This window comes from Osmerus eperlanus, chromosome 9 (assembly GCF_963692335.1).
Source record: "Osmerus eperlanus chromosome 9, fOsmEpe2.1, whole genome shotgun sequence".
In the NCBI taxonomy this organism is placed as follows: Eukaryota; Metazoa; Chordata; class Actinopteri; order Osmeriformes; family Osmeridae; genus Osmerus; species Osmerus eperlanus.
In genome coordinates this window covers 9,012,098-9,029,389 of record NC_085026.1, presented here as the reverse complement: position 1 = coordinate 9,029,389, position 17,292 = coordinate 9,012,098, and the positions used below count along the sequence as shown (strand labels likewise).

Genomic DNA, 17,292 nt, shown 5'->3' with positions numbered 1-17,292 from the left:
AAAAGCCAGTTCCATCATGTTTATATGAGACATCAATGATAAACCTGGGCTTTGTCAAGTCTGTTTTTTGCTTGCAACAACAAAAGTCCTATGATTAAACAGACAAGATACTGATAAAATATCGACACATTGGCAAGCAACACGACAGCTGTCAAAAACGTGTTCTCACGAGCGGCACCTGACACCTGTCCCCGAGAGCGCACCTTAGTAAATGGCAATACACACTATTGCCACAAACACTATATTTTGGATTGATATATATGGATTATATACTTTGAATAGAAGAAAAAAATCGAAGAGAAATTGCTGTTACATTTTCTCTGCTCTGACTTTCATCCAGTTGGCATGACTGTGTCTTGACAATCACGGATTGTCAGAATCAGATACACTGTTCATCGCACTAAAAACATCTGTAAAATACATGCATGCTAATGTGAATATATTTTCAAAGCTAATATCAAGTTTAGCGTCTTTTCTAATGTCAATAAACTTGCGCAATAGCAACATGTTGGAGAGAGAGAAAAATAATAAGATGAATAGAGAGAGAGCGAGAGGGATAGAGAGAGAGGAAGAAAGATGGAAAAATAAGGAGGGATGGGGGCGTGTGTACCTTCCACCAAACCAAGGCATCTTTTGATGGCTCTTCTGTACAGCTGTCTCGAGCTGACATCTATTCTCCTTCTCTTCACACCCCCTTCGTTTGTGAAAGAGAAGACCGTCACCAACCGCTCATGAAATCGGTGTTCGCTCGACATGCCTTTCATATGAAGTCGGTCTGCATCTGAGGAGCTTTGGACGACGGACACTTATGCTGTATTTTGGAATTAGATAAACAGACCCATATTTTCCCATCTCTTCTTGAGTGCCTTGGCTTGAACAGAGCAACAGTATGGATCTGTCATTCATGGCTGCGCAGGTAAGAAAAGCGCGCTTTGTCCATGTTTCAAATCACTGCTTAAAGTAGTTGAATTTGCATTACCAGAATATCAACTTCTGTTGTGTCAATTTGTGAGGGCGTGGCACTTTAAAGTTCTTTCGATGTTTAACTGTTTTGTTAAGCATCCCGATTGGGTGCCATGCGCGCAACCACGAGCGGAACCATTTTTGAATAGACTAACGCAGCATGAATTGATAACGTATAGCGTTTCAAAACGTTCACCTCAGAGTGTTCTGTGTTGTTATTATGTATATTTTTAACCAATTAGTCTATTGGAAAAGGATCCACTTCAGTTTGACACATATGACGGCACGTCGGTATATAGCCTACGCAGAAGGGTCTTGTCGGATTATGAGAACTAGAATATTGGTATGGGAATTTGTCATTGTTTGTACGTAAACCCACATTAGCTATAACTTAAGGCATAATTATGTTTTATCACCGGTTTTATCCCACAGCAAACCAACGAATCAATGAATTAATGCACACACTGGAGCTTGAAATCAAAGACATTTCTCCTGGCTATTACACCCCCTATTCAATATCCACTTGGTGTGATCAAGTAGTGGCTATAACAGTCAAGTGCAAAGCTCATATTAATACAACATACCCATAATAAAATAACTCCTGCTCCAAATTCTTAGTTATTGTACAGTATATTACACATTATCATATATCCACATGTATCCCTACAGTATGCCATGTATTAATTGTAAAATATCCATTGTTGTCATGAAAGATTATTGGTTCAATTTAGACCTCAGACAGTATGTGAACAAACCCAACCAGTCACAGGCTCAATACCTATAATATTTGTAATGCTACCCCGAAAAGTATTTTCCATTTCTATTCTAGCAGTCTCAGCAAGCTCCTCATCATAACCCTACTTTCCCTAGAATGGACAGGGGAATTGAATCAAGATAAGGATAACGGTAGGGCTCTCAAGCCTAGTCTGGAATAACGAGTCAGAACAATTGCACCTCCACTGTCATTGGTAGTCTAGAAGTTTGACTTGATGCACTGAGAAAACATATTTTAGACGTTTTAGTCCATCCATCATTGTGTGCAGCTGCTAAATGGATGAGAAAACCCCCTGAAAGACCCCTTATTCCTAAAAGATGACTGCCACCATAACTTTTTTTTCTTAAAGATACTGAAGGTTCCTGAGAAGAAGGCAAACTCTGTATATGGTGCATTCAGCAGGGTTGGAGGGTTTTGCAGTGGTAGTTTCAGGCAGTAGCTGTGTGGTGGAGATGTAATGTGTGTGTGGGGGGGTTGGTGGGTGGGTGGGGGTACTGAATAGTCCAACCAGGATTGCTGAGACCGAAGATATAGACCGAAATAAGATATTTACAGCTCACGCTGAAATATTACAGTATTTACTGGTGGGGAATTCTGTAATATATCTATTCTTTACTTTATCAACCTCTAACAATAACACTTACTGCCAGAGTTCATCGTTTCACGAGTGTGTGTGTGTTTTCCACTGAGGCAGAGGCCAAGTCAAGAAGATGCATTTGAGCAGCTGTCTGTGCTCTCTATGTTGACTTCAACACATCATTACATGTAGAGTAAGTTAGAGCAAGCCCTCTCATGTCTTAAGACCTGGTAACATGGTCACAGTTCAAAGGTCATGTTTATGGTTTTTATACAGTGTGTGATTCAGTACATTAAACCTCAAACAGATATTTTGACTTTTGTCTGAATTGTTTTTCGAATGCTAATGGACACAAGCTGGATGACTCTCAGGAGAAGTGCTCAGACAATGCATGCTATTGTGTCTGATGAACGATTTGCATGGCAGAGCTGCCTCGGGTTAGAATTGAAAAGGGCATACTTCATTAAGTCCAGAGTCGAGGCGTCCTCAAGCTTGGCAAAACATGGATTAATAGGTGGCAATCAAAACGTAGCTCTTGAATACTAAGTTGAGAGGGATGAGGCACTCTCTGGCTGCTGTTTTAGACAACAGGTCCAATGACAAATTGAAACACTTGACTAGGGAGCTACACTCGAACCATAGTGTGTAGGGTCCTCTACATGTCAACTGTGGCAATGCATAAGTGGATGCTTATAATAAGTGTTACCATGAACGGCAAGATTAAAACTGGACAAATTGAAAGCCTGCAAGACAAATCTACAAACATGCTTAAGCTACTCACTGGAAACTGCCCTTGACCGTTTAACATTGAATCTTACAGGTAGCATGCACTGTAAAGCCCGGTGCCGTGTGTTGATGTACAAACTCAAAGCCGTTCTCCCATCAGTCACTTAGTGATGCATGTTAAATGAGTCTGAACCCCCAGAGTGTTTGGATGTGTTGGTGCTGTAGACCGCTGTATGAGGCGAATGTTTTTGAGACAGATCTGTCAACGAGCGGCAGATCCAGACACTCCCCATACCCTTCCTTCCTCGCCCTGGGCTCCCCCTACCAGCCCCCCGACACCCCCCATACCCTTCCTTCCTCGCCTTGGGCTCCCTCTGCCAGACCCCCTGGGTCCCCCTCAGACTTGTCTGACAAACTGGAGGGAGGTGTTCTCGCTCTCTTTTTTTCCATCTCTTTCTCGCACTCTCACTCCTGCTCTTTCTCTCTCCCTCTCTCCTGCCCTTTCTCTCTATCTGTCTTTTTTACTCTTTGTCTATCCCTCTCACACTCTCTCTCTCTTCCACTCATTTCTCCCACACATGCACATACATCTGCACAGTGACTGTAGTCAGCATACAACGTCAGTATTGCCAGGAGAACCGGAAGTATTGTCCTCTTTCATCCAGATACAGTATTTTGACTATAAATAGCTTATAGGTACAATACTGCACCTGCTATATGGATGCATTTTTATAACAAGTGCATTATCCATCTCTCCAAAACACTATCATGATTAGACTTGCACTGTTCCTTGTACAAGGCCGACATTAGCCACACATATATAACATTTGGACAGTTTCCGTGCCCTTGTCCTCCTCCTTCTCCCTGTGTATAGCAGGTCCCTGTTTAATGGATGTGGCAGAAAGGTACATACAGTATGATCCTAGATAGACCCCTCTAATGGAAAACATCAGTGGGAGATAAAGAGAGGAGAGAGCAGAGTTCTGCTGTATCATCCTCAGATAAGCAGGTTCAACAGTTCACGGACTAGACTACTTTTGTTTTACCCGTCCCTCAGAAATGACGGCGGTCCGCATATGAGGCCAGTTATTTTGGGATGTTGCACAACATACAGCTGCACAGCCAATATTCCCATTCCCTTTATGTCATCATGTCACCAACGCAACGTGAGGTCTTGACGCCCAGACGGTCTGGCGTTTCAGCCCTTGAGCTTTTTTTTGCTCCATCTATGGTGATTCGAAGGGTTTAATAGTGATACTCCAGCCTTTCTGGGACATGAGAGTGTTGGCTTCACTGTGCCCTCCAGTACTCGGCTATCCCTTTGAGAAGTGGCTTTCATATGAGGCCTCTGTTAACTTCATTAAGAACAACCATTGGCAATTTTTTTGCAGTATGCTCCACTCCCCCCCTGGATTTATGTGATGGATTTTACTGCTGTTCAAACTGCTATCCAATTATTGTGTTAACACCCCATGCTGTGTTTGTTGGTAAACTAACCTTTCTGACATGTGCTAGGCAAATGGAATATCAAAACCTTTATAAAACTCACCTTTGGAGGCCCATTGCTTGCTGGTCCGATTGGCAGCTCCATTCAGTTTCAGCACAATGAGCATCTATTTAACTATTTCATGAAGACATCTTCACAGCAGCAGCTCGCTAAGACTTTAATGAGAGGAAGGGGAGGTAAGTGGCAGCTGATGCTGAGGATATTGTTAATGAGGAAGTCAGAGAGCTTTATAAGTGATGAGGAGGTACCCTTATTTGACACGTCCTCCAGAAATAGACGCCTCTCACTGCAGGGGCTGAGGGCAGGTCAGGCACCTCACAACGTGGCTTCCTCATGGCTTACTGCCGGTGCTTGATGGACTCCACCTTATCGGTGGAGTAAACATGGAACCTGACGTAGCAGTTTGAAGGAATATAACTGATTGTTTCAAAGAATAGAAACCATGTAGGTGCATTTGATTGACGCACGGCACCAACGGGAATACTCATAAAAGTGCTAAATATGCACGCAAGCTGCACACAGCGCACGCTGAATTACCCCGCGTATTTCAAATGCCGCTTATTTGACCCAGGGCTGTAGAGAACATTTTCAAGTGGACGTAAAAACATTGCTACACTCTAAAGGGTATAGATCTGTGTGTGAGCTGACTGCAGATAGACATAGGCAACCAGGACAAAAACCATTGCTTCAAACTAAGATTCAATCCAATAATCTGCTGGATATTGGATATTGTGGACTGAGGGTATATATCTAGCATGGGCCACTCTCCAGAGGCTCGCTACTAAATTACCAGCTAAACTAAGTGGTGGTTTTCTACAGCGAACATCATGATTGATCAATAAAGTATGTACTCTGCCGTGAGGAATCCCACATTTCAGCTGTTTTTTACCTGTCACTTGAACCGGAGTAGATATTTGCATTGCTCGTCAACCGCAATGATGAAGCTATTTTGGTCCTCACTGAATGAATGATTGCATATTGAATCAATGTCCTAAAGAGACAGAGTGAGGCTTAATCATATGACATGGGAGGTAGGAGGTAACACAACATGGTTGACTCCCAAGCCTTACAGTGCCTGACGGATCGTACGGTACCCTGCAGTATAGAATATTCAGCTGATTAGCATGTGAGCTACATTCATGTACAATCAGGTTTTTGGTGATCTTGTTTGATGATCTATGGGTCAGGTTAGGTATGCAGTACTCACAAGCAAATACTGCACCTCAGGGAGTATTTCAGAAGTGCTCAAGCAGGAATGAGTGAGCTTACACTGTCTTCATGAGTGCAGTTCCATGAATCCCACTTCGGATATTTTCCCTACCCAGGGCAACACAGCCCTTCAGCAGCTCAAAAGTAAAGCCATGGTAGGTATGTCCAGAACCCTAACTTCTCTCTCCACACAGTCCTCTGTACATGTGAGAGGGCTACGTCTACGTTCTCTGAGTCTACGGCAGCATTACTGACTCTTGGCTTAGGCGAGGTTGTTTCCCCTGGTCTTCTCTCTGGGTAAACTAATGTCCAGTATCAGCACAGGGGTCATCCCCAGGGGTTAGCCTGAGGGCTGAGCTGCACTCATCCTCACTAGACTTCCACATGCTCACCCAAAAAGTCAACTTTATGTTTGCCATATTGCCATCCCGGACTGACAATAGATTTATATGCCAAACACGGCTCGTGAATAAATAATATGTTCCATCTGGTTCCATTTCTTATGCAAATCACTCCAAATGTCAAATATATACAGTGTGTGCTTATGTCAGTTGACATTGACAGATGAATATATATTTAATTCCATCAACAATGCCTTATGACTATTAACAAGGGTTGATGACACTTTCAATATAGCTTATAGACCAGTGAAGCTTGCTAATGCTTATCTTTGCAGACACACTCCTCTTCTAAACCCCCGGTGTTGGGATTCCCAGACTCTCCAGTCAGACTTTGTTCTCCCTTCCCTGAGCCTGCCAGTGCTGCCATGGGCAAAACTCCCTCATCTTATCTCTCTGGGTTGGATTTGATTACAAATCATATCTCTCTCATATATTGTATTGCGTCCCTCAGTTCCATTCCTCTGCACTTCGGCTATTTATAGAGGCACTGCAAACAACGCATGTGGTCTTGATATTCTTTTCCTCCCCCCTGGTTGTAAGCCTGTACCACATGGGGCTAACGTGGAGTGGGGATATTGTTTGCATTGTGGGTGGATGCAATAATAAAACATTTTGAGCAGCATTTGGAGGCAATATGGATATTTTGCTCATGTGTGCTCTTTGATATGAAAGCTCTCTCTTAAACACTTCAAATGTGACACTGGAGGCACATAGCCTAGCCTATATTGGATGGATGGAGGTTTTTTCTGCTTGGTTTTCAATGTAATCTCTATGCCTCCAGAGACTAACAGAAACACCTGTGCTTGTGGCGTGATCACAGCCATAACCGTACAAAAGACTTATTTATCTCCTTCTGAAAGACTGCTGTTTGCAATGACAGCATAATTGATTTGATTTCACACCAAATGATTGCGTGCTGTCATCACCCCCCCTCTGAACTGAGAGTTAGGCCCTCCACAGTACATCTTTACACTTATTTATGCATGCCATGGTGCTGGATGTCAATGATGCCTTGTCATTGTCATGCTGGAAAAGCTGTGCATGAACATGGGATGGATGGATAGCGAGAAGAGAATCGACTTTGAGGAGGAATACAAAGTCATCAGGTGATCTAAAGGACAGAGATAGAGTGAAGAACTCGATGAGGAAAAGAGAGAGTGGATCGGGGGTGGATGAGGAATGGACGGTATACGTGAATGTTGGTGTCGTGTATCACATCAGGACAGATGAATTGTATTTCCTCAGATTATAGTGATTCATGACCTATTTGGACCCACTGTCACACACAAACACACTACTAATGGGAGGGAGATGAGGTGATTCTGCCGCCTTGTCATGTTTGTCATGCGTTCCACACCAGAGGTAGGCCTTACGACAAATCCATGTACAGTCCCTAAATAAAGCGGACAGTATAGCACATTCATAAGCAATTCATAATACGCCCAGGGCCACTGAATAAACTTGTGTACATACACACTTTCTGATATGCACATGCATCCAATTTGACTGTACTGTACTGGATGTGTTACTTTCAAGTGTCCCAAACAAATAAACTCACACTTATGAAAACACATATTAAGGTCATGTAAACCGCCAATAAAAAACAGGGACTCTGGCTCTTGTCATCCTGCCTTTATCCATTTTGTTACTGCAGTTTCAGACATAGGCCCAACCTGTGACTGTACAGTACGCTGGCCCCCTGACCTCCAGCCCGGCATGTCAAATCACACACCTATTGGTCAAAAACTGAGTGACTATAGTCCAGCACAGCAGACAGCAAGTATGCCTGTCCAATTCGAGAAACCAAGTACTGCCATCTCACTCTCAAATCACAAGACAATGATACAATTCATTTTCAGATCCCCTGGGCAAGTGCCCAGATTGCCTGAATGGTAGATCCGGCCTTGTCCTGGACACAGAAGCAGACTACTTTAAGTTACTGCAGCTGGGATGAAAGAGGCATCAGTTGGTCCGGTTTTGGTTGTCATTGGCCTCATGTCTATGCTCCTAAAGGTTCTACAGGGATGAATAAAGTCACAAAAGCGAGAGAGAGAAAGAAAGTGGGAGAGAGAAATGTAATGGGAGAGAGAGAAATATCTAGCGAGAGAAAAAGTGTGTGAGAGAGAAGTGTCACAAATACCCAAGAACTTAAGAGTAGTTGACAGTTCGCTTGGTGTTTCAGTAAGCTAGTACTCCCCCATGATTGGACGATCCAAAATGTTTTTTTTTGTTCATGAAGGGGCACTTGACGTTGCATTGTAATCAGTCCTGATGATAACCAATGTAATAACTACTTATGAATTACATAAAAAAGAGAGTGCGCACACTCACACACACGAGGACAGAGGGGGAATAACGCCATGAATCATGGAGCTACAGGGGCCTCCAGGAAAAGCGATTTGTCATCCCCATCTCACTGACAGTTGGGAAGACGGGGCTGGCTCTTATTACCTCCTGCCATGCAGCTTACTGGGGATGAAAGAGTCAAAGTGTTATGGTGTTTTTTTGTTGCTTGCTTTTCATGTTCCCACTCTGCTTAAAGCAGGATTGTCCCCCCTCCACCCACTCTTTTGCCTCACACACACACTTTGACACACACACCACTAACCCATCCAGAGCAAAGTCTTACTCGAGCGGAGATTCAATTAGGGGCTACCACCTCCATACTGAAGTTTCTCTATATTACACACTGTAGGAGGTCTGGTAGCAGGTCTGGTAGCAGCAGGTCTGGTAGCAGCCGTAGGGCTGGCTGACACCAGCGACGGAGAAAATAAGAGCCTTGAGAACTATTCACACCCATTCGACCCCCATACGTTCATCTCTCTCTCTTTTATAATCTCCCCCCAGGATTCCTCTCACAAACACACACTCACATATCTCATTGATGATGTGATTTATCATTTCACTGCCGGCGTTGCGTTTTCTCTGATGCCAAATCCTTTGAAGAAGAGTGAGGTCAGAGGAAGAGAGAGAGGGGGGGGGGGGCTAGGTGTCGTCCTAGGCATGAGACGGTTAACCGGGTGAGGGGGGAGGGAATCATCCCCCGCAGCTTCCAGGCAGAGAGGAGCCACATCTGGGCTCCAGAGTGGGGTGCGCCCCTCTGTCTGCTGGCCCTGGTTGTCAAGAAAAGCCATTATTCGTTGCTAAGCTCATCCCCACGACAACCGGCGGTGAGCCCGTAGAGAGGAGTGAGGGCACTTTTACAAGCCTGGATGAATTCTGAGTAGTAGACAGTAGACATAGAAAACAGATCCACACGCATGCATTCTAAAATCCCTGACATGGAACGGCAAGTTGGTTTGCACTCAAACTGTTTACTTAAATAGTGATTAATGCAGCAAAGGAAAATTCCACAGGTACTCATCCTTGGGAAGGTGTACCTGTGCAGGTACAAAGTGCAAGCCAAAGTCTTTACCTGTCATTTTCAGGATGGTGAATATTTAATATGAATCATTTATTATTCATTTCTGTTTAATAGGTTAAATATTGTCTACCCTTCTTTCCTCTGATTTCTTTTAATTATTTTCGTGAGAGGAAGATATCTGTAGCCAAGCCTACCGCCTCATTGTTTAGTTTTCTCTTTAGAATCAGATTGAATTACTGTTGCTGGGAATGAGATGCTGGAGGTCCACTGGACCATGAAGGATATCACCTGGAGCTCTGGACCTGGGGAAGATTCTGACGCTGTAGATGAGATGTGCTGTGCTGGTCTTAACACCACAGCAGTGTGTGATTGCAGCAAGTGTATTTTTTAAATTAATATGTTTGGACATAAAACACATGATATCCACATAAAGACATGTAGCATAGTGGGCTTCAGTACATTGCCAAGAATTCCCAAGTTGGGCTCAGTAAGGCTAAGATGTGTTCTTGGGTGTAAACACATGAACACATGCTGCACATTTAATCAGTTTTATACATAATTTAAATGTGTGATCGTATAAATGATTAATGGGTTTCTTTTGGAGAGAAAAAGCTTTTTTCATGTTATTTTAGAAAGCTACAGTATCTTATAATGATAAACCAAAAAGATCATTAATTTTCAAACTCTTAAATATTGTTTTAATAATTTTTTATTTATCCAAGAACGGAATTGCAAAGATTAAAGAGAAACCATGCTCAGTTTAATTAGCAAATGTTTAATGATCCATTGGTAACATCAACATTGTGGACATCAGCATGAAATAATTCAGAGATATCCCCTACAGCTACAGCATTATATTTATACCAGCAGGAACATCAGAAGGATACAGAACCAAATTCCCTGGTTTTACATGTTGTCTGTCAAAACCAGAAGGTTGACGATCAACTTGGAACGTTTGTCAGCATAGGAACACATCCCTGAGAGGACCAGAGTCGGAGACGGAGGCAGAGTCATAGACAAAGCAGAGGCAGATGAGAGACAGTCCCTCTGGAACAGCTTGGAGAGAGGCACGCTATACTCAGCATGATCTTGGAGAATTTATGAGGTTCTCGGAGACAGAGCATTTTCAGAAGCATCTGTGGTGCTTTTTTGGTGGTGGACAGACTTGAAATAAAGCGGGTTTAAACTCATCCAATTCTCACACACAGTCAGCTACTCCCTAAATCCTAGTTTTGAAGAGAAGTGCACATTTTCGGGGAGATTAAGGACGACATTCTGAGTCATCGTGAAAGTGTAAGTCCTGAAAAGCTTGAATTCCCTGGTACTTGCAGCTCAGCTCAGTCTTTTCAGCAGCCATTTCTGTACTGTTGCTTTTTTCTGTTGACTGACGTGGGTCGTCATGGACTGGAGCACTTCAAACAAACACACACACTCATGTCAGGAGTTAGACACTGGAACAAATGTGTGCACAGATGTCACACACACACACGCGTACTCGCATGCACATGCAAACACAGTTCACACTATCAGTAGACTAGAGCATACTTGTACTGTATACATACTGGATAACAACAAAAGACATACAGACACGCCGTGAATGAGCATTGCATTTTGCAACCCCGAAGAATACTTAAACTATGAGTGCTTGTATCAGTATCAGGTATCTTCACTCTACCACTTACCAGTTACTCGATCAGTAACAACAGAATTTCAACACTGCCCATTTTTCTGTGCATGGTTAGGTTACCGGTAGCAGTTTCAGACATTGCTGTGTGAAAAATAGTCAAATACCAAAATTGTGTTCTAGTGGAATCAGAGTGATTTAGATGGCTTGTCAGAATTGCTGTGCTACACCCCTTCTATTGACTTATAAGATTGACTTTGAAACTCTCCTGCCAGCAGAGAGGGAAAACCAATGAGGCCGGCGCCTGTAAATCAGGATGTCAGAGCCGTGTTACGAGTCCACCTGTATCCTGCGAGGATGAACCAGTCTTATAAACCCCCATCACTCCATCAGATTTACAGAGGGGTTAAAGGTCAACTCACTGAGTAAAAAGCCTAATTTGTTGTTCTGACATCATCATGTTGTGTTTTCTCACTCTTTCGTCTGAAATGATTTACACCACAATCTGTCGACAGCAGATTTGAACCAACCTGTCTGCACAGGGTGGGCATTCTCATATATTTTGTGTCACATTTCATGTCATATCTACTATGCGGGAGTTTTAAACCATGCTCTGATTGGTCTTATGCGTCTGTATGGACCCAAAAGTTTAACTTTGCTCAACTTTTTACTCCGTCACACAGAAAGGAAAAATACAGCCATGGCCATATTGAAGCACATTTGACATATACATTTTGAAAGGCACCACACAGTCTGTAAAAATATATAGTGTATGGACACAGCATTATCTGTCATGGGAGTGTTGTGGTCTTCAGTGGCTAAATATCTTTAGGTTTGTATGTTTGTTTGTTTGTTTGGTGGAAAGGCTGTATTAACAAGCACTTATTGCTTAGTGGCGCCAGCCCCAGGAGAGGTCATTACAGTCTGTTTTTACCCAGCAGTTACTGTAATCAGCCTGTCGGGCAGGATGCCAACTACAGCTGTATGCATTAATCAAGATGTCTGAAGGCAGGTGTGATGTAGAGTGACGTCGGTCCCCTTGTGTTCTGTTTCTATATAGCTGCCTATCCACCGAACATGTGCTGCTGGATCATTCATGTAATGCTCATATGTTAGAAACTCTACTTTGTCCCTATTAAATTCAGATGAGTTGATCTAGATACAGTAGGTAGATTTTTTTTGGAGCAAGGCTCAAAGCTATGCCTCACTGCTGTTCACCGCCCGACAGACACGGCTCTGCATGTCTCTATCTGTCTGAGGCAGTCTGAACCGACTGGCTGGTGTCATCACCACCGCCGTATCGACATCCGCCCGGCCATCTTCCCTGCGGCTGCCGCCATCGAGCCGGTATTAAGAGCCCCGGAGAGAGGTCAGGGAAGTTCATGCTTCCGTCTTCAGTGCGTTCTCTTCCTGGTGGTACGGCCAGAAGAAGCTCGATTACCCAGGCCGCTCACCCGTGGATGCACTGCGCATCTCCAGGCGTCGCTTCCCTGATGACGCTAATGCACTGGAGATGGCCCTGTCATTGCCTGGTTAAGTGCCCGGCCGCCTGGGGATCCTCCCGTGTCAGGGTTCCTCTATCGAGCTCCATTAATGCTTAGCCCGTCTGGGCGTCGACCTCATGCATCTCAGCGAGCTGAGTTTGGGTGAATGGACAAGGAGCGGCCATTCCCGGGTTCCTCCCAGGCGCAGACATGGACGATTCTCTCTGACGATAGCAGCGGCTCTTATAGGAATCGATCCGTTCGAGCTGGGTGTCAGCGCGTAGAACACTTTATTCCTAGCATTCATCAGTATTTATGTTTCTATTATGGCATGAAAAGGACCGTTCGATTGGGTGAGAATCCTCGCGTAGCAAAGCCTGGCTATTAAAGAGGACTCAGCCAATATGCTGCTGACACAGTGAGGTGAACGGACACCCAGTCTAGTGCCAGGGTACATGCGTGTCCTCGCCAATCACTATCGTGGCAACACTGCCGGATGTGTCATGTCATTATCCACAACCGGGGGTCAAAGGCTGCAGGGCACTGCAAGGCTTCTCCTGTGCGAGGGCAAGACCTTGATTGAGTGTGTCGGTTTGTGTGTGTGTGTGTGTGACAGAGGCAGGGAGAGAGGGAGATAGAGAGAGGGGGCTCTGAGTGGGAGTAAACAACAGATCCAAAGTTCGTGTGCATGTGTGAGAGCTCGACATCCCTCCGAGGTATTTTTAGCATTGTTTTCTGACATCCTCGGCAGGAGAACAGAGTCTGTTTTCCTAATCTGAGCGTGGCGAGGTTTCTTCTCAGGCACTCCTCCACATCACAGATGCACAAACACACAAGGCTACATTACAGGAGATCTGAACCTACGTGGAGAGAGGGGGGGGGGGAGGCAAAAAGGAAACAGGAAGGATGATGATGCGCGTCTTCTGCTCTGATGACCAGCGTTAGCAGGGCTCTAATTTTCCGACTCCGTTGAAATATTAATCTCCCCGATAATGAAGCCCTAGTTGCCACAGTTGGGCCCAGGGAGGAGAGGTGAGCAAAGGAAAGGATACAGTCGACGAGAGGAGGAAAGAGAAGGGAGGGGAAAAAAGACGAGAATGAGAGGAGATGGGAGAAGCGATGAATGGTAGAGAAGAGAGGACATTTCAGAAGAAGACAGGAGATCAGAAACCAGGGAGGGCAGGAGATCATAAGAATACACTACAGCACAGGGCCCTTATTTCCTTTCACACACTAAGTATGAATTTGCTATCAGTAGAAACATCTCTGGGGGAAGGTACTGTAGGCATACTGAAGTGCTCTCTATGGTTTGCGGTTCATATATTCTTTCTCTACTCCCAATCCTTCTCTCCCTGCTCACCCCGCCCCCCCCTTCTCTTTCAGATCCCCGTCATGACGGGGGCCTTCATGGACTCCTCGCCCAATGATGACTACAGTGGCGAACACTCGCTCTTCAACTCCTCGGCCAGCGTCCACGCCGCCAACTCCACGGCCTCGGCCCAAGCCCAACAGGAAGAGCAGCAGGCCATGTCCAGCGATGCCGTGTGGCTCTGGATCGCCATTGTGGCCACCATCGGCAACATTGTGGTCGTGGGAGTGGTGTACGCCTTCACCTTCTGATCCCCTCGATATCCCCCCAGGGCTTCCAAACTCACCCCAACAACTCGAAACTTCCTGTTGGGAATGTGATAAGAGGACAAGAACAGATGGATTCTCCCTGTGACTCCCTAAAGCAAGTCCCGTAATGCAAACAATAATTATGGGATTATGGATTAAGCAGTCAGTTGGCAGTTGGCAGTACTAATCATACCAACGTCTGCATATTAGGGAGGGTAAGAATAGGCTGTGTTCACAACAGGTTTATACAATCCAACCCAGTCTATCAGTGTTGTTTCATTGAAATGCAGAGCGGCGAGAAGAGAGAGATTAGAAAGGGATTGAGATGAAGGACGAACTGGACCATCTTAAATCCCCCCTACACCAGGCAATTTAGGAGAGCGCTGCTTGATCATTCGGCTGAGCAGAGGTGGTGAATCATTGTCAACATCAGAAAGTGGTATCAAAGAGGGGATTACTCCAGCAGCAAACTGGGTAAACACAGTTTCGTCTGGAGAATTGTTGTATTCTGGACCATCGAGGTGTGGTGAGGGCCCTTCTTTTGGCAGATCATTGGTAATGCTGATTGATGTTAAATATTCACTGCTGCCACATGCTTGTGTGACAGCTCGTAGTCGCGCTGCGCGACCATCCTCCCGATCTTTCCCCACACTGACACTCGAACTCGGGACCGCTGACTCGCATGCGCAACTAATTACAAGCTGCCGCAGGTGGACTGTATTTATACTTGAGGAGTGAGTATAACCAATTCACATCAGTTACAATTGTGACACCTGATTTGTTCAGAACGAAAATGTCTTCACTTTTCCGGCAGACCAAATTCAAGACGTTTACAAGAGCCTACTGTTATATCTACTGTTGATGTATTACTGATGTGGCGTGAAAGGGTGAGACAGAAAGAACCAAAGCACACTGTAGGTCTAGATCATGTAAAAGGAAAACTTATCTGTACTGCTCACGTATTCGGATCCCAGATAACTATTCACCCCTTCACTTACATGGAAGGAGGAACATTTCTGACCGAGAAGTTGTGTGTCTATCAATCTGCAATTTAAAATAGAGATTCTGGGACGGAATTAGCTTTGTGCTGCCAGGGAGTCCAGAGGCAGACGTTTCCATGGAGATTAATCCTCCACCTAATTGACAATGTTAACTGTTCTCCTCCAGACACACGCGAGAGCCTGTCACGTGGGTGTTCATGAAAGTTAAATGACCTCCCAGTTGAATAAATAAACACATACAGACAAGCCCAGGAAGAAGGTAACCTTTAAAAGCTAGCAAAGTGACATCATATTCTGATCCTAATCACCGATTTCCATCTGCTTCCTGTTTAGAAAATCAGACAACACACACTTAAAACTGCATTAATAGAGCAGTCTCAAGCCATGTCTTTACGAGTCTGAATTAATTATAATGTTATTAGATATTAGATTTAGGAAACATTTCACGATCCACTTGCAAAATATACAACTCCGTTAATGACTTTATCAGTCTAGCATATGTATAATATTTCCCTCCAAGAGATGAGGTGTTAATATCAACAATATCTACCGCATAAAAAGAAAGACTTGGAATAGTTAGTTTTTATTCAGTAATGTTTCTTATGTGATATGGAAAAAGAAGACTTTGTAGTTATTTCTAGGAATGTTGTAGAGGGTTTCCCATGTCTTGGTGTAAACACTGTCCATAACTGTTGTTGATGCAGTGTAAGGATACATTTCATTCACCGACTTTACATTCCCTAGCTATGAAAGAACTGCAAGAACATTTTGTTATTTAGATCCCTAAATTAGGAGGTAATATTGTTGACAGAAAGTCTTTTTTTAAGACTGTAGTTTTATTTTTATTAAGAATTTGCCGTGTAAGTGTTCAGAAATGTTGTAATTCACCGACACAATACTCTTTTTTGTAAGAACATGTATTACTAATAAAGTTTCAGGGTGACTGTACTGTACTATAAAGAAGTTTCTTAGAATTGTAATTGTGTTGGGAAAGGTGCGTGTAGAGGGAAACAATGTAAGATCTATGGACATATATGCCTCTAAGGCTCAGGAGCACCCCTAGAGGCAAGTTGAGACCCTCTCAATGCCAGCAGCTTCAAGTCACTGCGAAACAGCACTTTGACAGTTTCATGCGTTTTTCAAAGACAAGTTTCTGGCTGGTGCGTCACATTGGCAGACATCACTTGTGAATGCTGAGCCTCCAGGTAAGATTGATGCGAGGGAGAAATGGCATCATAAGTCATTCTGACACCTACACGCCTGCCTGGCTGTGGTTCGCTGTCACTCTCTCACTGATACAGGGAAAAGAGGCCTTGCTGTGATTTGTCCCGATAGGCTTCATCTCCCAACCACATTGATTAGGTCACATTCTCGCCTTTCTTCTCTCCTGTCCTCTCTCCTCCCTTGCTCTCTTCTCTCCTTTCTCTCATTCCTCCTCTCTCTATCTTCTCCCCCCCCCTCTCTCTCTCTCTCGTTTAGTAACCTACTTTCTATCGGGTGCCTCCACTTCGCCACAGGCTTGTAACACCACATCAGGAGGCAACAAGAGATGATCTTCACTCAACCTTGATGATAAGCCCCTGCTCGCCTCTCCTTCCTAGCTGACTTTGGATGTGAAAACTCTGAACGGCTCACCACCATCTTAGAGAGAAACAGCGAACAGAGAAGCAGGTAACCGTTGACCCAACACATGCTAATTCATGTTGATAGATGCTAATAAATGTGGTAGCAGGTGCAGGTGTATGAGGGACCATTCGAGCTAGTGGGTTCTGATTCCAGGGTTTGTTCCAGATGAGGCAGCCTGGTAAATAATAGATCATGAGGGTTAATTGGAGCCCGGGGTCAGATGCATCAGTCAGGTTTCTAGAGAAGTCCTGCTGCAACCCACTCCACCCACCTACCCCCCCCCCCCCCCCCCCCACCATACCCAACCCCGGATTCCCCCAGGATGCAACACTCCAGCTCTCTCCTGTCCAATCAAGGCTGACATCTCGGTAGAGAGGTGCTGAATATGCTAATGTGTGCCAAGCACCATGGACATGTC

General features: G+C 44.4%; 1 protein-coding gene across 1 annotated transcript; it reads left to right on the top strand.

Moving 5' to 3' along the window:
* The first annotated feature begins 646 nt into the window (after positions 1 to 646).
* LOC134026572 (uncharacterized protein C14orf132) lies at positions 647 to 16,187 on the top strand. The gene is made up of 2 exons (XM_062469445.1): positions 647 to 916; positions 14,014 to 16,187. Exons 1-2 carry the CDS (start codon positions 890 to 892, stop codon positions 14,248 to 14,250), a joined length of 264 nt encoding a protein of 87 aa, XP_062325429.1. The 5' UTR covers positions 647 to 889; the 3' UTR covers positions 14,251 to 16,187.
* The last annotated feature ends 1,105 nt before the right edge of the window (positions 16,188 to 17,292 follow it).

Excerpts from the sequence above, each read along its gene's own strand:
- LOC134026572 (XM_062469445.1), top strand. The coding sequence starts at position 890 with ATGGATCTGTCATTCATGGCTGCGCAG. Across the intron at positions 917-14,013 it reads TGTCATTCATGGCTGCGCAG|ATCCCCGTCATGACGGGGGC; the intron begins GTAAGAAAAGCG and ends CTTCTCTTTCAG.